Source organism: Cololabis saira, chromosome 14, assembly GCF_033807715.1.
Source record: "Cololabis saira isolate AMF1-May2022 chromosome 14, fColSai1.1, whole genome shotgun sequence".
Taxonomy (NCBI): domain Eukaryota; kingdom Metazoa; phylum Chordata; class Actinopteri; order Beloniformes; family Belonidae; genus Cololabis; species Cololabis saira.
Window position 1 is genome coordinate 12,507,882 of NC_084600.1, and position 23,778 is coordinate 12,531,659.

At 37.9% G+C, this 23,778-nt stretch overlaps 2 protein-coding genes and 2 non-coding genes across 4 annotated transcripts; all 4 read left to right on the top strand.

The window, feature by feature from the left end:
• Window positions 1-1,789: 1,789 nt before the first annotated feature.
• On the top strand, window positions 1,790-13,308 carry LOC133459609 (protein NipSnap homolog 2-like). Its single transcript, XM_061739736.1, has 10 exons — window positions 1,790-1,952; window positions 4,015-4,124; window positions 4,238-4,283; window positions 4,403-4,497; window positions 7,675-7,745; window positions 8,380-8,520; window positions 8,634-8,665; window positions 11,260-11,354; window positions 11,466-11,549; window positions 12,152-13,308. The coding sequence occupies exons 1-10, from the start codon at window positions 1,861-1,863 to the stop codon at window positions 12,214-12,216; spliced, it is 831 nt and encodes a 276-aa protein (XP_061595720.1). The 5' UTR covers window positions 1,790-1,860; the 3' UTR covers window positions 12,217-13,308.
• A 1,516-nt stretch (window positions 13,309-14,824) lies between these two features.
• On the top strand, window positions 14,825-22,622 carry cct6a (chaperonin containing TCP1, subunit 6A (zeta 1)). Its single transcript, XM_061739737.1, has 13 exons — window positions 14,825-15,030; window positions 15,723-15,786; window positions 17,490-17,624; window positions 17,799-17,972; window positions 18,070-18,173; window positions 18,262-18,532; window positions 19,054-19,136; window positions 19,881-19,977; window positions 20,118-20,265; window positions 21,529-21,662; window positions 21,778-21,880; window positions 22,059-22,131; window positions 22,242-22,622. Exons 1-13 carry the CDS (start codon window positions 14,894-14,896, stop codon window positions 22,312-22,314), a joined length of 1,596 nt encoding a protein of 531 aa, XP_061595721.1. The 5' UTR covers window positions 14,825-14,893; the 3' UTR covers window positions 22,315-22,622.
• Window positions 18,842-18,978, top strand: LOC133460351 (small nucleolar RNA SNORA22). The gene has a single exon (XR_009784105.1). It is a non-coding gene; the product is annotated as a small nucleolar RNA SNORA22 (small nucleolar RNA).
• Window positions 21,318-21,450, top strand: LOC133460352 (small nucleolar RNA SNORA22). Its single transcript, XR_009784106.1, has one exon. It is a non-coding gene; the product is annotated as a small nucleolar RNA SNORA22 (small nucleolar RNA).
• Window positions 22,623-23,778: the final 1,156 nt, after the last annotated feature.

The window sequence follows — 23,778 nt, forward strand, 5'->3', positions numbered from 1 at the left end:
CACTGCTGGAGGGAGTGTGGAAACCCCCAGGCAGACCATTTCCACATCTTCTGGGACTGCTCAAAGATCCAGCCCTACTGGGGGGATATAATAAATATAAACAATTCAATATTGGGTTTACAGATCACACAAGATTTCAAAGTAATATATCTTGGGAATATCCCTGCCACACTTGACCCAAGTGACAAATACCTGATTAAAATAATGTTAGCAGATAGTAAAAAAGCTCTAACAAGGAGGTTGCTAACTAAAGAGCCCCCGACAAAAGAGGAATGGACAGGAATTATAAACAAAATATATATTAGGGAAAAAATAACCTCCTTGAACCTCAATATGGGTAAATGTAATACTTACTGGTGGAAGTGGCCATCTTATTTTGATGGGCGAAGAAGAGGGTGTGGAGGTGTGTGTACGTCTTTGTGAGAATGTGAGGCAGATGTTTATGAAGATAAACAGTTGTACAGGTTCTTCACATCCCTCTGTGTCGGTATGTATGTATATGTAATTGATGGCCTGGGATTTATGTTTGGGACTTTTGATGGAGGTGCACTTCCAATGCTGCCATGTGGCTTTTCCTTTGCTGTTGATATCAGAGCGGCTCACTGACCCGACCTGTTGTTACAATCTGTGCACTTTTGTTATTTTTCTTTCTTTCATTTTACTTTGCTTTTGATTTTATGTCACAAAATCTTAAAAAAAAGTTTTAAAAAAAAGATAATAATTATTATTAAATAATTTAATAAATAATAATAATGGCGATATATACCATAAACAGCTGTTGTTTTCTGCACACACACACACACACACATATATATATATATATATATATATATATATATATATATATATATATGTATATGTATATTTTTATATATATATGTATATGTATATTTTTATATATATATGTATATGTATATTTTTATATATATATATATATATATATATATATATATATATATATATATATGTATATGTATATTTTTATATATATATGTATATGTATATTTTTATATATATATATATATATATATATATATATATATATATATATATATATATATATATTTTTAAATGTATTTGTTAACAGGGACTGTACATATTGATGAACACAAGTGTAAATATGCATGGTTATAGCCATAGGCTAATTTCCACCATTAGTCCCTGGGGCAAATCAATGCCAGATATATAATCGGACACCATGCAAACAAGGGAGTGAGACAAGATATAACAACGAAACACAACATTTTAAAGACACGACTGAGCTAGATAAAATCAATAAGAAATAAAAACATGTTACAATTGAAACCAGTAATTAAGTGACCGTCATGTTTAAAGTGCTAAGTGCTTAAGTGCAAGAGATTTAAAGTGTTAATGCAGATTACACATCGTCCCATTATTTCTTTAAAGTGCTCCAATGCTCAGATTTGTATGATCATTAATATTAATGGTTAATACCAAGTTTGGTAAAACTTAAAGCATATATATGCATTGTAATCTTTTTTCTTTTTTTTTTGTTAAACAGCTGTTTTCATGTGGTCCGTGACGTTGACTGGGGGGCGTCCAGCTGAGGTCACGTCAGGTGTCAGCTGGTCCAGGATCAGCTCGGACTAGGCTCGTTAAACGGGGACGTCAGGTGTTGGCTGGTCCAGGGTCAGCTGGTCCAGGATCAGCTCGGACTGCAGCCTGGTTAACAGGGACGTCAGATGGTCAGGTGTCAGCTGGTCAGATGTCAGCTGGTCCAGGATCAGCTCGGACCAGGCTCGTTAATCAGGAACGTCAGGTGTAGGCTGGTCCAGGATCAGCTGGTCCAGGATCAGCTCGGACTAGGCTGCAGTCACACCAGCTCCTGCTCCGCTGAACATGGCGACCCAAGTCCTCCAGAGAGTAGGCAAAGGCCTGCACAAGACGAGACACGCCGTGCAGGCCGGCGGGCCGGTGACCGTCAGCACCAGGTGAGACTTGTCCGGACGTGTTTGGAGCTGCTGGAGCAGCAGCGTGTTGTTGTTCTGAGAGACTCCGGGTGCTAGGCGGCTAGGCTAGCGAGCTTAGCCCCGCAGCTACTCTCCTGCTCACTTTTCCTCAGGTTTTACCCTCCTAATCTCAAAGCAGCCGCGGCCAGGGTTAGCAGGCATCTCCATCCACCTTCCACTGACACTTCCTGGCCGAGGCCGTCACCTTTAAACACTTTACACAGTCCTAACTCTGTTTGTTGCTGCAAACAGTTTTAACTTCAAGGTCAAAACAGTGTAAATGTGTCCAGCAGACCGAGCAGAACCGTCCTCACCAAGGCCAGCAGCAACACGCTTTTGATAGGAAATATGTAATGCAAACTAGTTTAATTAATGGTTAGAAGGCACATGGTCCAGGGGAGTTTTATCTGGAAAACATCAGCATGAAAGTGGCAGTAACTGTGTAGAGATGTGTGTTTTTATGTTGTTAGGTTTCCATATATGTGCCATGTCAGAGTTTATTCAACAGGAATTTAAAAACATAAATTCAGATAACAATCAATTGAGGTAAATTTTTAAAATGGGACTCCCCAGAAGCTGTAGCTTAAGAATAGGGGTCCAGTTACACACCAAAACAACTATAAATTACACAGATGCATATCATAACCTTATTACCTAAAAAAAAAAAAAACACACACACACACAGTAATACCCAAAGCAAAGTTTACACTTCTTCCTACAACTTTTTTGGCATATGTAAATCAAGTTAGCAAGTTTTAAAGGATGAAATTCCTTGTTTTGTTTTGTTGTTATTTTCTTAAACTTCTCATGAAGTGTTGTTTCTTTTTTTTTTTTTTACATGTACAAAAATAAAATAAATCAAATCAAATCAAATCAAAACCCTGAGACCTCCTCAGATTTCCTAGATACAAAGATATTATTGTAAAAATAAAACATCAGGTATTGGTACATAAACATTCACAAATAGTTTTAGAGTTATACATAATTTGAGAATTAGACATAATTTAATAAGAAGAGACATCATTTAATAACAATTTTTGTTTTAGTCTCTTTTTGAAAATTGAGAGAGATCCAGACTTTTTTATAGCACTATCAATCTCATTCCACATTTTTGGATCTTTACAGGTTACACTGTACATTTCAGTTTTCCTTTTCCATATATGTCGACAATTACCTGAAAACTGAATAGCGTGCATTTAGAAATGTTACTTTAAAGTCCAATTAATCTAATCTTCTGGTCATGTGCTGCTTGTGTAGATTGGACTTTCTGTTGCAAACCAGATACTGACACAAATACTGTAAACATTACTGATTTCCGTCTGTTGTAACTATAAATAGGGTTTTAAGTGAGTAAGGCACACTGTCTCAGAAATCGTATTCAATGTTTGCTATAGATAGCATTTTTTGTTACAAACTTGCAGCGCGCCTACATGAACCATTGTAAAGAAGGCAAGTAATTATGTTTTATTTTAGGTTTCATACTGTGTAACAGCCTGTCCCTATAACTGAAATCATAAAACTGACTCTATGGAAGCATAGCCTGATCAATACAGTATTTTAGCGTGCAGGAGAGGTTTTAAAATCCTTGAAAGTATTAAGAGCATGTTTGTTTATATATATATATATATATATCCACCCACCCATTGTCTATACCCCATTAATCCTTTGCAGGGTCACGGGGATATATATATATATATAATATATATATATATATATATGTATATGTATGTCCTCAATTCACATCATGTAAATTTAGAAAGGCATCTCTTCAGTTCATGCAATTGTTTTTTACTGACAGAACTATGAACTAATGTCTTATTAGTCCCAAAAGAGAAATTGTATCTTTGCAGTATAAGTTACACATGCAATCTAGATAAATTACTACTACTAACAAACAAATCTGATCTAATAAAAACAGTTACAGAACCAGTGGATAAAAATGCATCGTTGCAGAGCTTTTATGGCTGTGGAGTTTTGATTTTAGAGCAGTAAACAATGCAGATTATCTCTAACTTTCAATTTCCTCTTTTTATTTCTGCCACAGGAACCTCGCAGGATTCAAATCTCTTTTTGTTCGAAAAGTTGACCCAAGAAAAGACGCTCACTCTCATCTACTCGCCAAGAAAGAGGACAACAATCTGTACAAAATACAATGTATGTGTAGATCCGCTGTCTCTGTGGCCCACTGTAAAATATTGTCCTTATAGTAAATGCTCACATGAAACCCTCAAATGGTGTATCATCTACTCGTGTCTTGTTTTTCACAGTTCACAATGTCAAACCAGAGTGCCTTGATGCTTACAATGAACTTTGGTAAGAAACTCCTGCTCCTTAATAAACTTCTTTCAAATGCCCTGTCCAAGCTGTGGTTTAGTGGAAATATTTTGAACTGTTACACGTGTGTGTGTGTTTGTGTGTGTGTGTGTGTCTAGTGAGGCTGTGTTGCCCACCATTCATGCTGATCCTGAATATCCTTGTGAGCTTGTGGGCACCTGGAACACATGGTACGGAGAGCAGGATCAGGCTGGTAAGAAAGCTTGCAAATCATCTGAAGATTACATTGGTCACATTTGAAATAAAACTGATACGTTTACTCAGGAATGACAGTTGATTGCGTGATGAAAAAAAAACTGATCAATGTAAACAAAACTGAATAAAAAACATTAATTTAAGAACTCATTGAGAGTTTCTGATTGTGAAAGGAAACATCAGGGAATAAGTACTTATGATTCTTCAATTGCTACAACAATTTACAAAAGTATTCCATGTAACACACTTTACATCTTTGCTTTAACACCAATAACAAAAAAAAAACAACTATTTTTGAATGCTGTTTTGTCTGTATTTCATGTGGTGAAATAAAAAATGAAGAGTAAAAATCTAAGATGTGCATTCTCAGCTCTTATGTGACACTTTTTATAAGTATATAAATATATAGTTTTAAAAAAATATATCTGCATTGTTCTTTAGTAAGGAAAAAATAAAATAATGAATGAATTGAGCTCTTTTTACACTGGTCAAGAAAAGCTGCTAATACCCACTAACATCTGACACTAAATCCAGTGTCGCATGACTGCAGTTGTCTGGGGTTTTGGTTCTGATTTGCATGAGTCCTGTGTGTGGGGCTGGGCGATCTGAGTTCTAATCAATACCACTGTTAATTGAACATTTGACCTTGTGTTTGATAAGTAATTATTTTAGTTTAGGTTGTTTGTTTTTTTTGTCCAATGACTACCAGTATGTTTTTTCTTGTTAGTATAGTAAAAACGGGTCTAATTTTCTAATGGAAAAATATCCTGTGTTACTGCATGTGCAGTTGTGTGTTTTCAAGGGAGCAGTACATGAACACACAGTGGGGAAGGTAATGAAAGGATTACATCAGTTCTGGATGTCATTTTTGAATTTATTTTTGATGAACTGTGCTCCCACCTCGGTTGCCAGAGGGTGTTTAACTCAGAGCGAGCACAGCTCAACTTGTTTCTACTGAAACTCATGTTTGATAGACTGTAATGTGACTCTGAATGTGATAACAACAACTCGTGAACAAAAGGTTTTTAAATCTGACCGTTGACGGTTGGTTTTTAGTTCAATGCTGTCGTGTGGCCTCAAAATCTGAGGGCCAATCAGAAATAATCAGCTACCCTAAAAATAGACTTGTTTGAAGAAATTAGTCATTTAAATGAGTTAAATATTGTAAAATTACAGGTCATATTAATCCCTAAATGTCTACTTCTAAATTCAGGTAAATCTGAGGTAGTTGTTTTTGGCCATTAAAATGTCAGAGATCCACAAGGCAAGCATTTACTAGCTCTGGATGGCTTTGCGTGATAAGACTTGAAATTATTCTTTAATTCACACGTTAAAAAAGGTCTCTGGAGGGGCTTAATCTTTTCCCATCTGTATATTACAAAACCTCAGGAGCATCCAGCCCCAAAGTTAAAAAAGGTTCTACTGAAAAACTGGTCCCTGGTTTTGTCACAACTAAGCTAACTGGAATGTCATTTTAGTTGAGGAGAGACAGTGCTTCTAGAGCGTTGACAGCTACTACATAAAGACCTCACTTTTATCCTACCTCAGTCTCTCTATTGCCCTTTTTCTATTATACAATTCTCGACTCTTTTGCCTCGGTCTCAGTCATTTTCCACTACAGTTCAGTACCACCTCAAGGTGGGTGGGGCCTTCATGGCAAGTCAGCCCAAAATGCATTAGCCCATCAAGCCCTCTCTGGATGCGGCTGTCGGCCACGAGGCACAGAAACGTGTAGACTTCCTCGTTGCATCACGGACTAGGTTTGCTTTCCATTTTTCGCCATACCAAAGTTTAGTTGTAAAGTAAATATCACGGTCGCTCTTGCAGGGAATATGGCGGGTGTGAAGGAGTTGTGAGACTTTACTCTCTGGCCAATCAGTGGCCCGCAGCCGGGTGACGTTGCATTTTCAGCCCGAATCAGCTCAGTTAGAACCCCGGCCAAGTAGGTGCGAAAAAATAAGGTACTAACTGGTACTATCACCTAGTGGAAAGCTTTGGAATAAGATTCAGAATCATGTAAATGTTCTGGTACAACAGTACCGGCATTGGTAATTATGTAACGTACATATTGTTCATGTCCACTAATGACATCACATCTAGCTTCTTTTTTCTTTTTCTTCCCCACACATACGTTACTTGGCAATTTCCCTCTGAATGCAAAAATTCGCAGATTACTTTTTATATTTTAATCTGTCTGAAAAAGCACCTTTTGAAAACTGTAGCGACCTTTTCAAACAAGCTAATTACTTTGAGTCAGATGGTCAATCGCGTGGTTCCTCTTTGCTACCGGCAAAAACATGTGCATAACCATGATGACAGAGTAAATTCAGTAGCTGAATCAGCTGCAGTCTGTTCATGGGCATGATGAGGAACAGCAGGACGGCTTTCAAAGCTATAAATGTGACTCAGGCAAAATGTAACTCTCCTGATGCTTATAAATAGCAATGAGTGAAATGATTGTCATGGAAACGTCTTTTGTTTGCTCTTTTTTTGACTCCAAGGATGCACATACAAATATTTCCAAGCATAACTGTAGTTTTTCACCTCCACAGTGATTCAAACCAGGAGTGTCGCAGCTTATGTTTGAGTTATAAATATCTACTGTCTTTTACTTTTCCTGGCCGCTATCCATTTTGTGCTGGGTGACATTTATCCTTCTTTAGCTGGTACTAATGTTAGAGTGTTGGAGAGTCAGCTAAGAGAATCTAAAACTATGCAAATGTGTAATGTTTCTGCTTCAAATGATGCAGATATTTTGAAGAAATAACAGTCACTTTTGGCAAGCATCCTCAGGATTAGGAATTTGTGTAGAAGTCTCTATTTTTACACTTTTATTTTCAAATTGATAATTGGATTTATATCTCTACATTTTAATAGGTCTTATTTTCAGATAAAACGTTTTTTTGCATGATAGAGAGATAGTTAGAATACCTCTAATATTACTAAAATACTAAATGCATAGAGCTAGTTGGGTTTTTTATTCTACTGTCTATTTTTTTTAATTTTTTTTTATTGTTTTTTTTTTTCCCTACCAAATTTCTCTGAATCACTTCAATTTTATAATATATATAAAGAAAATTAAATATAGATTTTAATGTGATTGGTAGCCCAAAGGAAAACGATGCATGTTCAAGAGCTGCATTATTTCTGGCCCTTCTGCTCCTCTCTATTCTAGTTCACCTATGGAGATATCGGGGAGGATACCCAGCTCTCACTGAAGTCATGAACAAACTCAGGCAGAATAAGGTAACAGGGGTTCGGTTTAGTTCAGATCACTGGCAGCTGGTGACATGTAGGCCAGCGTTTCCAGCAGTGCACTCCCTCAACTAGACCCACAGACCAGTCTTTCTCCATGTCTTTCACCAACTTTAACTGTCTCTTTCCAGCCTTTTTGATGTCATCTTTATGACGTTTGGTGCAGTTACCTTTTTTAAAAGCACATTTACAGAATTTTGGTTGTTGATACGGTAAGTAGAGTATGGTAGTTAATCCCGTCTTATTCATGTTGTATATCTGTGAATAATATACAGATGTATCTGAATAGCTTTGAAAACAAGACTTGTCTTGCCCACACATTCCTCATTTTGGAAAAGACTGAACAGAGGAATTATCCCCTAAATTTTGTTTTCTAAAATGCATATTAACTTATATGTTGCATAACACAAGATCAAAAATTGCTTACTTATTCCAGCAAGACTGTTTAAGGACTGTTTTGGAACTGGTACTAATCTCCCGGAAGAAAATCATGCTATATTATATCTATTTTTATTGCCTCACATAGGAAGAAGTGATTTGTTGTTCTAGATATTTATGTTCAACAGTTGGTCGGCAGATCGAGACTCATTGCATATTGTGTTACTTTCATTTATCTTGACTGTAGGGGTTTATGGAGTACAGAAATGAGAGAGGGAAGATGCTGCATTCTCGTAGGAACCAGCTGCTGCTGGAGTTCAGTTTCTGGAATGAGCCCGTCCCTCGTCCTGGACCCAACATCTACGAGCTCCGCTCGTACCAGCTCAGGGTAATTGTCTCTGTCGTACATTTCTTCTGTCTGAAATGTTTTTTCCTGTGTTGCTGCAGTGAACATTCATACGACTTATTACACTTCTTTGTCATCTTGTGCTCTAATTTCAGCCAGGAACTATGATTGAATGGGGAAATTACTGGTATGGCAGACCTTTCTTCTTCTTTCTTACTTAAACTTAAACCACAGTGTTACATTATTTTTGTAGTTGATGTGAAAATCTCTGTCGGTGGTGATCAGAACGATGCTGTTAAACTGTTTCTTTTACATTAAAGGTTTGTACAGTGGCCGAGACCCGTCATTGCTGCAAATAAAAGTAACACTGCAAACAGAAACAAACGCTGCTGCAAATAAAATAAACGCTCAGCAAATAAAAGAAACGCTGCAAACAAAAAGAAACGCCGCTGCAAATAAAAGAAACGCTGAAAATATAAAGAAACCCCGCTGCGAATAAAATAAAAAAAAACAACGCAAATAAAAAAGCCACAACGGAAGTGAATTACCGGGGACTATTTTTGCCGATGCACCGGTGTTTTTATGTGAGAGGACACCGGTGTTGTTGTTTTTGTTGCTTTTATCAATAATAATGCCAAGAATAATCTAAAGCGTGGGTAACAATAGTTATTTGGATGAATGTGAAGTTGAAGCTGTGTGTGGTGGTCAGGAACTTCTCCTCTCACGTAAAAAACACCGGTGCATCAGCAAAAATAGTCCCCGGTAATTAACTTCCGTTGTGGCTTTTTTATTTGCAGCGGCGTTTGTTTTTATTTACAGCGTTTCTTTAATTTGCAGCGGCGTTTGTTTCTGTTTGCAGCGTCGGGTCTCGGCCACCGTAGGTTTGGGACCTTGCATGGCATTTAGAAAGTAATCAAAAGTAAATGCAAAATTTGTATGATTTTTTAAATGTTCAAAATTATTGAACAGTCAGCAACAAACGTTTTATATCATTATATTTTAAAATAAATACAGACAATGGATTTCAAACAAACAAACCATCAACAAACTAGGAAACGCACACAAGAAGACGTACCTTGTCTCAATTTGTTGAGGATGTGTGTTGACCTGTGAATGATGGCTTTACCACATGAAAGGTCAGAAAATGTAAAGTGTCAATATGCAATTCCAGTGCAAAAAAAAGAGTAAATGTTGGTGAGGGATGAGTCAACACTACTAAATAACCTCAGGATGACCTGGGCCCATCTTTAAGACCAATCTTCACCACTTTTTAACGCAAAAACAAAACTGTTTGAAAAAAGATAAACTACAGTCCATATGGTATATTATTAAACCAATGTAGAATGTGTAGAAATGCTAATCATGCGGGACTGCTTTGCTGGATCTTGAACTGAAGGTAATACATGTACCAGATAACTGATGACATCCAAACATGCCAAAGACATTTTAAAAGAAACTGTGATGGGCTGTGTAGTATATCTGACATAAGTCAATTAATGTTTTTTTTTATTCCCAATGCTCTGAATGAATATATGAATATTTTATATAAACAATTATGTGTGCATTCCAAAACGTTCAAGCTATTTTGAACACTCTAGTTAGATGTAAGGCTTGTCTTTTAATACTATTTATTGATTTACTTTATCACAGACTAAAATCATAAAAGTATACATGAGATGATTTCTTGTGATTTAATAAACTTGAGCACTCTTCAGGTAAATTGAAGCATTATTTCACTGAGCTGTACAGTAATAAATGTGTCCATGTATGTTTGTATGTGAGGCTTCTTGATGGTGACGATAAACATTGAGAGGATGAGATGTTGCCAAAGGTTTTACAACCCAATTTTCAAAGGTCATCTGTGATATGTTAGTCTTATTTTGCAGGCTTGTGGCTTGCAGGTCCCCGCACACATGTTTAAATACAGCAAACGAAAATATTTTTTTCTTTTTTTCCATGTTAGTTAAAATGACCTTTGTTCCCAAATCTGAAATCTTTTCTTCCTCTTTCTCTCACTCTTGTTAAACGTGCACCACGTCCACTAGTAGACTTGCTGGATGAGAATGCAATTTCACCCTCACCTCCTATTATGGTGGTCCCAGCGGGGGTTCACACTAACTAATGAGCAGCAGGATTTACAAAAACAAAACAGTTTGAAGATGGAATTTTTCCGCAGTGTTTGTGAATCCAGTGTAGCTTTTTAGTGAGGAGGGGATGAGTGTGCCAGTCTGCTGACAGACTTGTGAAGATTTCATGAATGAGGCTCAATGATTGCCTATAATTCTGATCAGCAATATAAGTTGTTTTCTTTTTCATCAGTTTGGTGCAAAATAAGAAAAACTCATCATTTAGAATTTAAACATGTCCTTATTACTGATCTATATTATTTTATTGGCTTTACAGATTGCTGCTGTTGGATATGAGACAACGGTACTTTTTGAGCTTCCATAACTGCTGAGCATGACCGGATTTATCACTGAAAATGTATTGATCTCGAAGCATAATTGAATATTTTTCTTTAATTATTTACGGCTTGATTAAACTAATCGTGCCTATTGTAATTTTAGTTTTGAAAAAATATGCCAGGAATATTAAATCAATCCTTGGACTGCAACATCAAAATTTGATGTTTTGACTTGGGAGAAATTCTTCGGATATTGATGACCGTCTATCAATTAGGTCAATCGTATAGGTGATAATGCTCAAATTTGATGCAGTGCATCAATAACGGCAGTCTTTTTTTTTTTTTTCTAACCCTTTAATGTCTTTGATACTCTGCAGGGCTCGTGCCATTGAGTTTCGCCAGCACAACCACGAGGCCGTGGGAGGCTTTTTCTCACAGATCGGAAGTCTGTACACTGTCCACCACTTATGGGGTGAGGGACTTCCCAAAATTTTTCGGCACTTTTCTGAGAATACTGAGACACAAGTCATGATGTTTTGATTTTCATAAAAACCAAGAAATATTTACCTACATCTTCCTCCAGCTTACAAAGACCTTCAATCGAGAGAAGAGACCAGAAATGAAGCGTGGCAGCATGACGGTTGGGATGAGATTGTTTATTACACAGGTTAGTTTGCATTTGCTGTTTTAACGTTTCTGGCGCTTAATTTTATCATAGAGCAGGAAATCATCAAATATCAACTTTTAATGACTTGATTTTGTTGAAAATCCATTTCAAAGTAGGGATTTCAAGCAAAATACAACTTGAAACCAACAAAGTACTTGAGCCTCTTTTTAAGTTCTGTCTTCAAAACAGTGCAGCTATATTCATTGATAAAATGTTGTTTTAGTGCATTTTACATGCAATTTTAGATATATTTGCCATGTGGTATACCCTGAATTTGGAACTTGATCATCAATTTCACTTATTAAGGGACAAATTCAACTTATATGAAAAATAATGGTACATTCTTAATAAATGATGAATAGAAACATTTGCATTTTCTGGAGATGTTAAAAAAAAAACAAGTCCACAAGAGATTGCTCATTACAGGTACACCTCAGTGTTGGCACTTGAGTCATCTTTAGGCCTCTTAAGACAAAATGTGGCTAATCAACAAATTTGTGACACATTAACCACATAAAATTGGGTAAAGTTGCTCTGAGCCCAGGTGATGGTCAGGTACACATGCTAGAAAGCTAATAGTGTTTTTGTTTCTCATCTCACAGTCCCTCTTATTCAGCACATGGAGTCCAGTATAATGATTCCCATGAAAGGATCACCCTTGAAGTAAGCAGAAAGCCCAGGAGGAACCTCTCAGCAGCCACTGCTACAGCTACACTGACCTGTAGAGTGCCACCAACTACCAGAGCGTGCACTGCCAGGGACATTGGCGTACCCTAAACATGCTTTTTTTTTCTCTGCTGTTTTCTGTCTAGGCCATTTTTCAGATAATTGGGTCACAATGGTTATAATGGTTATAAAACGTGGCCTGTTAAAATGGTTACTGAGTTACTGATCTGTTAACAAGGTGTTTGTAGATGGTGGATAATTTGTCTTTCTTCTCCTCTTAACTTAAAAAAGTAAATGTCCCAAGTATCTCAAAACCGAAACATTGCATGCAGGACACAATTTGTTGTCAAGTGGATTACGTTACAGGGAAATCAGATTCATTGTGTGTCCATTTCCCCCCGTCTGTTATTTTAAAAGGTCACATGTTTACAAGACTTTAACCATCAGATTGTGGTGTGTCATTGTGAATGCTTCAGAACTGTTTATCTGGATGATGGGATTCATGATGTTTCATTAAGAATCTCATTTGCTGAAATTCACAAACATACCACAAAGTGTCAAGAAAGATGGATTTGATACATTTTTCAATCCAAATGGTCCCATGAATATTATACTGACATCTGCCTCATGTCTCTGCTTTGCAAAAGTGAAAAAATGAATCCTAGTCCGTTCTTAACTTTAACATCCAGAATTCTCTGGATCTTCCAGGTATGAAGAGTAAAAACTGTGATTCAAGTTATTACAAAAATCTGTTTGATTAAACATGGCTAAGCTGTATTCACAAGATACAGTATATTGCTATACACTGACTTGTTTGGCCTAACCCTATACCAAGCAATTACTGTTAACACTGGTGACAGCCTGCTCTGAGATGATTTTTCTTTCTTTCAAAGGTCATGTTGTAGGAAAACATAGTGGACTTATGAAACAAGCCAAATATGTGGTCATTTGGTATCTGTAAATGAGTTGGTATCTGTTATTAAACAGGTGGACTGGAGAGGAGCAATATCTGTGTGGTAAATGTTAAGTGCAGTGGTTTAATAATGCTAGTTGTATATATTGAATTAAATTTCTGATGAATTGAAAAAAAAAAGTGTAATGGTATATTTTCTGTGTTTGACACATGCATACACTCATACTTTTGTTTTCAACATTGAAGGTGGTTCTGCACTCATCCGCCTATGAGAATAATAAAATGCCCATTTTATTTTGAGGTACTGAAAAAATGTCCCACCATCAAGTTGCATCACGTTTTATTTTCACGTAAAAACATGTGAAAATGGCAAAACCTCGGTCTGAAAAATATCCTCAATTTAGAGTTAACGCTTAAGAACAAACTTATGTCTAAACTGCCCCGTCACAAAGACCGTGGAGACCCTCGGATCAGAGCAGTGGATAAAACTGGATTAAAAATGTTTTATCCACTGCTCTGCCTCGGATGACGTAGTCAACCAATCAGTGTGAAGTCCAGGGCGTGACTCGTGATGCCTTCAAAAAGATGGGAATTTGAGTGAAAATTTACACTTGAGGTGATGAGTGGACATTGAAAAACATTCAGCTGTGCTTCGACACTTGTTCAATGTAGGGTACTGCTGTCAAATGGGTCACTTTTATATATATGCAGTATTTGGGAAATTTGTTTTGTAATATAAGAATTGTAATAAGCTGTTTTCTTGGTGACATCTTATAAATACCTGGGTGTTCACCTCAACAATAAACTGGACTGGACTACTAATTCCTCTGCACTCCACAAAAAAGGCCAGAGCAGACTTTATTTGCTCAGGAGGCTGAGGGCTTTTGGTGTGCAGGAAACACTCCTGAAAACTTTTTATGACACTATGGTGCATGGACCTATTATAAAACGGTGGCATCAGCCATTTTTTATAGAGTGGTCTGCTGGGGCAGCAACATCACAGCTGCAGACAGAAGGAGGCTGGACAAAATCACTGAAAGGGCCGGCTCTGTCCTGGGTTGCTCTCTGGACACAGTACAGGTGGTGGGAGAGAGGAGGATGATGGCTAAGCCGTCATCCATGATGGAGAAGGAACTCCCAACCAGCACTGCTCACAGTAGACCACATACAACCTGACAATAAATATACATACTAGAATATAATGTGCAATATCATTCACTGCAACGTGCAATTATGTAAATATCCGTCTGTTATCTTATTTTATATACCAGTATGTTTTTTTTATTATTATTATACCAGTACTGTTTATAGTGTGTCATACTCTGATATTATTGTATCATTATTATTTCTATTGATGCCTCTTGTTTTGCACTATCGCCTTTGCTGCTGTACACTGCGAATTTCCCCGCTGTGGGACTAATAAATGAATATCTTATCTTATCTTATCTTATCTTTTAAAATATAAAGTTGATATAGTAGGTTATTTGGTGAGACATAAATACCCAATTAGAATCCAATTTTAGCCGTATCATTTTACCCTGAACAAATACAGTCAAGATACTGTCATTTAAGTAAGAAATATAAGAAACAATGGGAGCTTTCAGAATTATGTGTAAGAAATGTTGTGAAAGCGTAATTTCCGGGCATCGCCGGGTTCCCTGAAGGCAGCGCAGGACCACGTGGTGTTCCTTCTGGAAGCGCCTCTCTTCTCCGGAGCAGAGCAGAGCTAACACGCAGCCGGCGACACGCTCACTCCAACCCCGCTATGTCTGCCGTCAAAGCCCTAAACCCCAAGGCGGAGGTGGCCAGAGCCCAGGCGGCCCTGGCGGTGAACATAAGTGCCGCCCGGGGGCTCCAGGATGTGCTGAAGAGCAACCTGGGACCGAAGGGAACCATGAAGATGTGAGTGTCGCCTTTGTGCAGCACGCGTTGCTGCTAACACAGTTAGCTGCTATTCACACTTAAAACGTTGCATGTGTCGATCTGTCGCAGCACGACTTGGTGGTAAAAGCTTAGTGGCCTCTCTTTGTGGGTCACAAAATGTAGTCAGTTAAACTACAGTCAGAATAACCGAAGCAGTAGTTTGTTCCCAGAAAGCTGGATTCCCCGCGCACGTTTTCCTGCCCAGTCATACCGCTAAGCTAACTAGCGTGTTAACAGGGGATGCTTAAGCCTGATTTATGGTTCAGCGTTAAATCGACGCAGTGACTACGGCGTACGGTACGCTGCGACGCGTACCGTACGCCGTAGGCTCTGCGTTGGTGTAACGCGGAACCATAAATCATCCTTAAATCTGAGGGCGCATAATCATAAAGTTGATATCAACCCGACATGGATGATGTTAAGTATTACGTTTAATAAAAGATTAAATGGCAATATTATTTGGATCGCTATGAGGCCTTTAGCGCCGCGTTTCCATACGGAAATGGGACTTATCACAAATAGTTAAAATCTTAATAGGAAGTGAGCAGACTGCACGCACTGCTTGGTTTATGGACCTGATATTTTTAATGAATTCTTAGTTGCCACCTGGAATGAATTGCAGATGACAGCAGGAGTGTACTGAACCATTTTTCTGTCGTCATATTTCGCAGGCTGGTGTCTGGTGCAGGAGACATCAAGCTGACCAAAGATGGCAACGTCTTGTTGCATGAGATGGTAAGAAGTGCTGACTCTGAGACCACATTTAGTTTGTTAGTGGACTGATACTGGCCCCGGCTAAGCCCCAGGGTTTAACATGTAGAAATGAGGCATTTCTGGCCAAGTGCCTTGTCCTGGTGATTTACTTCTTTCTTTTACAATAATGGACCACACCCCTAATCTGTGTAGCTGTAAGTTTATCACACTAGAAATGCCTTTAAGCGTTTATGTGCATGATCAACTAGATTATAGTACTAGGAATAAAGCTGCAGATCCTCTTAGTGCTGATTATCACGTCAGTGTCAATCTTACTATGTAATTGTTCATCAATCTAAGTCGATGACAGCATACAGCAATGAAATAAAATTATTGGGTCAATAAAATATTTTAATTTACATTTCTTATATAAACACCAAATATTTTGCATCTAATTTGTGGTGTAATCAGTCATGTCATCTGAGGATGTTAAAATATACTCTGTTTACCTGTGTCTATGCTACAGTAACTCTGACCTGTGCCTCTCCAAGAAGTTTTCAGCCCAATATAATAATCTCTACCTTTTGTAACAGAAATAAGCATAATTCATAAATGTATTTATTTATTTATTTTTATTTATTATTGTAACCTGTCATTTAGCAGTTAAATTTGATGGTGTCTTCCCGGGCTGAGCATATTTTGTATTTAAGATTTTTTCTATTAAGAGCAACACTCGTCTTAAACGACCCTCTCATGCTGAAATATATTGATAAACACACACAAAACTATTTTTAAGAACTTCACTACACTAAAGTTTTATAACATATTTTCAATTACAATGTATTCTGTGCATTATCCGATACAAAGAATGCATTTATTTCACTGAAGGGTCCAGAGAACAGAGGTGTTTGCTGCCATCTTGCATCATCATTACCCATAATGCATTGTAATGTAACATGCAATAGTGGGCTGATTGTCAAAAGGCTTTTCTATAGAAGTTTTATAATGCATATTAAAGGAGCTGTCTGTAAGAAATGGCCAAAACTGGTACTACATTCACTTTCAAAATATTGTTGAGCGGCGTGTACCCTCCCCCTCCTCCCCCCGACCAGAGGTTGCCAGGTTTTTCATCCAACACGTTCGTAGCGGCTGCTGCGATAATTAGAGCCGAGCTGGCAACCCGGATGCCGAAACAATACTGACTTGGTGATTGGGAGATAGGTGGAGGGTGGAGCTTCAGAAACAATACTGACTTGGTGATTGGGAGATAGGTGGAGGGTGGAGCTTCAGAAACAATACTGACTTGGTGATTGGGAGATAGGTGGAGGGCGGAGCTTCAGGCCAAAACAAAAAATGACAACATAAACATCAGTTGAGGGCTGCAACTCCTCTTTTTAAACGGGAATATCCTGGCTTGAGTGCTGTTGTCAGTGACATAAGTATTTGAAATGAACATGATTTTTAAATGTCTGTTGACATATCGGGGTCATTTTATGATTCATTTTATTATTGCTCTTACATACAGCTCCTTTAAGTCTTTTAAATATCCAATGTGTAGCCAGTGTTAAAGTAATAAACTGAAGAAGCCAGATTGTTTCCTCCAAGTTACTTATCAGAAGATTGTGTTTAGCTGAGAACAATCAAACATTCAACTTATAAATGAGTAGAAGTGGACCTTGTATCAATAATAGAATAAAGACATTTAGAAACCCTTTATTTAAATCAAATTTATGTATTTTTCCCAGCAAATTCAGCATCCAACAGCATCACTGATTGCCAAGGTTGCCACTGCGCAGGATGACATCACAGGGGATGGCACCACCTCCAACGTCCTCATCATTGGCGAGCTGCTGAAGCAGGCTGATCTCTACGTGTCAGAGGTAAGAGTGTGACGTCGCAGCCCTGTATAGCACCTTACATAAGGTTAATTCTTATCTTTTGGATTTTAAATTTGACATTTTTAATTAAATTTTGATTTTAACTGAATCAGTCCCAAATCTATGACGAAAGCCTCCACTGGTAGAGTCATAATTCACTTTGATTGCCTGCTGCAGGGTCTTCATCCAAGAATTATTGCAGAGGGCTTCGAGGCAGCAAAAGAAAAAGCCTTGGCTGTTTTGGAGGAAGTCAAGATTACCCGAGAGATGGACAGAGAGACGCTCATCAATGTTGCACGCACCTCCCTCAGGACCAAGGTCCACAAAGAGCTGGCTGACCTGCTCACTGAGGTGAGACATGAAGGAGCAGAGCTTTGTGTGTGCTGTGCTACAACATCGAATTGATTCTGCAATTGGTACAACATTTTGAAAAACTGACTGTCTGCAGGCTGTGGTGGATGCTGTTCTCACCATCGCTAAACCCAATGAGCCCATTGACCTTTACATGGTGGAAATAATGGAGATGAAGCATAAGACTGACTGCGACACACAGTGAGTTTTCATACAGACATCCAACAAGCAGAATTTCAGCCCTGTATGAAAAATCTGAATGCTTTTTTCTTTTTCTTTCTTTCTTCAGACTGATCAAAGGTCTGGTGTTGGATCATGGCGCACGACACCCAGACATGAAGAAGAGGGTAGAGGATGCTTACATACTGACGTGCAATGTGTCCCTGGAGTACGAAAAGACAGAGGTCAACTCCGGCTTCTTCTACAAGAGCGCCGGCGAGAGGGAGAAACTTGTGGCCGCAGAAAGGAAGTTCATTGAGGATCGTGTGCAGAGGATCATTGCCCTGAAAAAGAAAGTCTGTCCTAATGACGAAAAAGGTTTTGTCGTCATTAACCAAAAGGTTAGTTTTGAGAAGAGTATGCTTTATTTTAACTGAACATTCATCAACAGGTTCATATAATTAATAAATTATTGTGCAATTTTTAAAAGTACCTTGTAGAAAATAATGTTAAACAATGTATGGGGTGGCTACTTTTGCATTAAGGATACTTCTACCAGTCAGACCAACTCACAAATTTGAATGTAAAGGTCAATCATTTACTGCTAAAAAAAACCCAAACAATTGGTAATGTCATGTATAAAAAAGACTTCACATTGACATCGATTTTCTTTGTGTATGTGAAAGTAATAGTCTAGTGAAATGTATTAAATGCACAGTGAACACCCAGGGATGCTAGCGTGGCTCTCCCTGGTCTCCTGTATCTGTGCCAGAGTGACCCTGATCTGTACCTCTGCATTAGGAGAGCCTTCTCCTCCCCTACATGTATTCATCAGATCAGAACAATCTGATCATTTACCTCTAACAAAATAAACTCAGCCGTTACATTTTGATAATGGAGAACTTTTACCTCTGTCGTTCAGGGTGTTGACCCGTTCTCCCTGGATGCCCTTGCCAAGGAAGGCATTGTTGCCCTGCGCAGGGCGAAGAGGAGGAACATGGAAAGGTAAGGAAGGAGGTTTATTTATTTTTTTTTCCGATTTATACAAATACATTGGTACTTTTTCAGCAAAAGATGTTTTCAGAGTAAACCATCATACGTATGCAACTATTTGCAAGAAGAGAGAAAATAATTTTTTGTGATATGCAGTTGATCAGCTGTATTAAAATCGCTGTACTAATGTTGCCATCAGCACTTCTACTAAGTTGCAGAGTTCTGCACCCATTAGGGGGCACCCAGGGTCCTGGCCTTCACGTTTACTTCCAAAACCAAAGAAATACTACAGTTGAAAGTTTCATGATTATTTTTTATTGTGTGAATCGACTTCCTCGTGTTATATAGTTTGTGTGCATTCTTTTGTTTTGGTTCAATGTGAATAAACTTGTTTTATCTTATCAAATAGATTCTTATAATTTTTTATGCTGTTTTTATTACCTTTTTTTTGTTCGTCAACTTAGAATAAAAATTTAACATCAACGCTTCTTTATGACCCCTGTGGTTCATTAATCTCATTTGCTTCTTTTAATCAATTTGGGATGTGCAGAAAGATATTAAAGATTTCAGTTAAGGTTGTTTTGACCATATTGAATCAGCTCATTGGTTTCCATATTTTACAGCTGTGAAGTTAAATGTTTTCTTTCAGTCCCACAGTTGGGCTGCATCTCTGTGTGTGTACATATCATGTGTTCTAACATCATCTTAAATCACATCAAGGAACTGGGACATTCATACTTGTTTCTCGTTTGTCAGACTCTCTCTTGCTTGTGGGGGCATTGCCATGAATTCAGTGGACGACCTCACACCTGAGTGTTTAGGACATGCTGGGCTGGTTTATGAACACACACTGGTGAGTATCTGTCTCAAGTTGCCCTGGAAAAATCTTTGATATTTGGTATGAAATTAAACTTAAAAAAAAAAAACCACTGTCAGTTCTTTTTTATCTTTTGAATAAAATGTTCAGGTAAAGTTGTTTGATACTATTTTCAGGGTGAGGAGAAATTCACATTCATTGAGAAGTGTGGGAACCCTCGCTCAGTCACCCTGCTGGTGAAGGGCCCCAACAAACACACCCTTACACAGATCAAAGATGCCGTGAGGGATGGTTTGCGAGCAGTCAAGAACGCCATTGAAGATGGTAAGGCATAAAGATTTCTATCTTGGAGTTAAGTCGTTCATTTTTTTAATTTTTTATATTAAAGTATCCAGTTACAGTTCTCATGGTAGATCTTTCCGTCAAAAGAAAGCCCTTGTTAAATTTGACAGTTTTATGCAGACAGACATAGGCCACACGATCAGGGACGGCTTCCTCGTATCAGGCGTGCTAGAGGTGGTTGTCATATCCCAGTATATCAGTGTGTCGGCAGTTTCTGAAATATTCAGACCAGCCCGTCTGACACCAGCAACCGTGCCGCGTTCAAAGGTGCTTCAATCCCCTTTCTTCTATTCTGATGCTCGGCTTCAACTTCATGTCTACCCGACTAAATGCATTTAGTTGTTGCCGTGTGATTGGCTGATCAGATACTTGTATCAACAAGCAATTGAACAGGTGTACCTAGTGATGCACCGATTGTTCGGTAACCGAAATTGTTTGGCCGAAAATGGCAAAAAAAAACACTTTCGGTGTTCGGTGGAATAAGTGGGGAAAAAAAGAACAATTAATAACGGCGTTGTAATATAAGGAAATAGACTGGCCGCTCCCGTAACGGTTGCGCACCACAAACATAAATCGTTGGCCAACCAAAAAGTAACCACATAAGAATTTTACCTAACATTCACCGGGAGGTGGAACCAAAACAACACAATGCTGGGAAATTAAAAAATGTTCAGTTTTTTATGTTCAATAAATATTTTCTACCTTGTAATTTTGTAAAAGATTTTTTTTCTTTGAAAAGCATGCCTAAATCAAATTTATTTGATTTATGCAATGGTGAAAAAATTGGCAAAATAAATGAAAAACTGCGAAGAACCATGTTCGGTATTGTTCGTATTCGGCCAAGTGTTTATTATTATTTTCGGTTTCGGCCACAAATTTTCATTTCGGTGCATCACTAGGTGTACCTCCTGATGTGGCTGTGAGTGTACATGTCAGAGGATTTTGTATTTCATTGGTTAGCAGCTCAAAGTTCCATAAACTAATTTGCACATAGATTATTATTTTGTTTATTTTTTTTGTGTGTGGGGTTTATTTTGCACAGCGAACACCCAGGGAAGCTAGTGTGGCTCTCTCTGGATTTGTGTCTGTGCTACAGTGACTCTGGTCTTTTCCTCTACATAGGAGAGTTCAGTTTCTCCTACATGTATTCAGTTGATCAGCACAAACTCCACAAGACTTGTTTCTGTAGTTGTCCCACTGAAACGTTGTGCATGACTGTGTTCTGAATACTCCTTTGGTTTTCAGGTAGTGTCGTGTCTGGTGCCGGTGCGTTTGAGGTTGCGGTGGCAGATGCTTTGGTCAAACATAAGCCCAATGTGAAAGGCCGAGCCCAGCTGGGAGTCCAGGCCTTTGCTGATGCTCTCCTGGTGATCCCCAAGGTTTGTTTTCAACCAGCCACAGAACTTTTTGATGTTTCTGATTGGTGATGATGAAACAAATGTATTTCTGTATGTGTGGTGTTTGAACTTTGTTGTTTTTGTGCATGTTTTTTAGGTCCTGGCCCAGAACTCTGGTTATGACCCACAGGAGACGGTACTGAAACTACAGACGGAGTACAAAGAGTCTGGACAGCTTGTTGGAGTCGACCTCGGCACAGGTCAGAACCACACCAGTGATCAGAAAACTTTTTAATCAGCTGCTCTTAAATTTTTAGTTTGAACTATAAACTGGATGATGCATATTCTGTATTACATAGATAATCATGTCAACACAGATGTACATCATCGGTAAGTTTGAACATTTTTAATGTTGTTTTCTACTAAAATGATTTTCAGGAGAACCCTTCGTGGCAGGGGAAGGTGGTGTATGGGATAATTACAGCGTCAAGAAACAGCTTCTCCATTCATGGTAAGATGTTTGTTTTTTTTTACCTTTAAATTCACATGGCCATTGAAATACAGTAGTTGATGCAACCCCCAGTATATGTTTTTAACTATCTTCAACATCTCTCTTTACAGCACAGTGATCGCCAGCAACATCTTGTTGGTAGATGAGATCATGCGAGCTGGATTGTCTTCCCTGAAAGGTTAAATCACCTGCAGAAGCTCCAGCGTTATTGCACTTGCAGAGATAGTCGTCTACCCGACGGTTCAGTGGACCGACCCTGCTCTTGGCAATTGGAAGCACCCCACTTGATGGACAGCCATGTACACCCACAGCATCCATCCGAGCGTCTGTCAGAAGTCATTGTTCTGCTAGTCCTGAGTTTTCATTTTTTTCATGGATTTGTCAACGCCTCCCTCTGAAATGATTGGTTTATTTATGAGATTTTGTTAGACGCACTGACCTCAGCCACAGTTTTGTTTCTATCCCATTAAAGTTTCTCTTGGCTCCTGAAAGAGTTGGTTGTCCTTTTTTTTTCCCCTGTAAGAGTTGGATTATAATTTATTAATACTAATCCTAGTCCCAGACTAAGTGCTCAAAGTAAACTGGGTCTATATCTTGCCCAAGTACAGGTTCTTCTTTGGTCCATTGTCAGTCCAAAACTGATCAAATCTGAAAACAAGCAAATCATATCTAAATATTTGAAACATGATTGAATCTATTAAGATTGTACCTAAGCAAACTACTAAAATTAACTCAGTAACTTTCAAATGGTGCATTTACTGAAGTAAAGTCTTTGAACTTTTGAATGTGCTCTGTGCTTCTTCACAATGAAATGTTGCATTTTTGTGTCAAATGATTACAATTTAGGTAAATATACAATCAATGTATTCTTTGAAATGCATAGGTATTACATTTGCATTTTATCTCTCCCAGATAATTTAATTTTAAGTTTAAAGTTAAGGTTTAAGTTTAAGTTTCAGGAAGTTTGTAAAAACGTGACACTTTCTGAGTAACATTTAAAACACAATTTATATATAAACTTTATTTGCAGATACTTGGTCCAGAATACAAAACGAGATACAAAGACACAGCCATTAAAAACAAAGAGATTCACTTGTGCCGTTCAAATTAGTTAAAAACATACAAACATTTCCTCCAGTGTTTCCAGAAACAGGCGAACCTTGTATCGCTCTGTAATTTGACTGTTACAGACTACGTATTAATCAAGTTTAGTAGTCTCTTTAATTTTTAGCAGAAAATTATAAAACGAAAAAAAAAAACAGCAAGCAAAATGCCTACCTGAAACATATTGTCAAATATTTTTCTGTAATGTAATTAAAAAGACTAAAATGTCATACATTCTGGATTCATTACAAATCAACTGAAATATTGCAAGCCTTTTATTATTTTAATATTGCTGATTATGGTTTACAGTTTAAGATTAAGATTCCCAGAATATTCTATTTTTTTGAGATAGGATATTTGAGTTTTCTTAAGCTGTAAGCCATGATCTGCAATATTTCTGTTGATTTGTAATGAATCCAGAATGTATGACATTTTTGCATTACAGAAATTAAAGGACTTTATCACAATATTCTAATTTTCTAAGACAGTCCTGTATGTTCGTGTTTTACTGGTGATATAAAAGGGTGTGAAATATGGTGCAAC

Bases quoted from the DNA above. Each gene is read 5' to 3' on its own strand.
- LOC133459609 (XM_061739736.1), top strand. From the start codon at position 1,861: ATGGCGACCCAAGTCCTCCAGAGAGTAGGCAAAGGCCTGCACAAGACG. The intron at 4,125-4,237 runs GTATGTGTAGAT...TGTTTTTCACAG, and splicing joins CAATCTGTACAAAATACAAT to TTCACAATGTCAAACCAGAG. The intron at 4,284-4,402 runs GTAAGAAACTCC...GTGTGTGTCTAG, and splicing joins GATGCTTACAATGAACTTTG to TGAGGCTGTGTTGCCCACCA.
- cct6a (XM_061739737.1), top strand. From the start codon at position 14,894: ATGTCTGCCGTCAAAGCCCTAAACCCCAAGGCGGAGGTGGCCAGAGCC. The intron at 19,137-19,880 runs GTAAGGAAGGAG...CTCGTTTGTCAG, and splicing joins AAGAGGAGGAACATGGAAAG to ACTCTCTCTTGCTTGTGGGG. The intron at 22,132-22,241 runs GTAAGATGTTTG...CTCTCTTTACAG, and splicing joins AAACAGCTTCTCCATTCATG to CACAGTGATCGCCAGCAACA.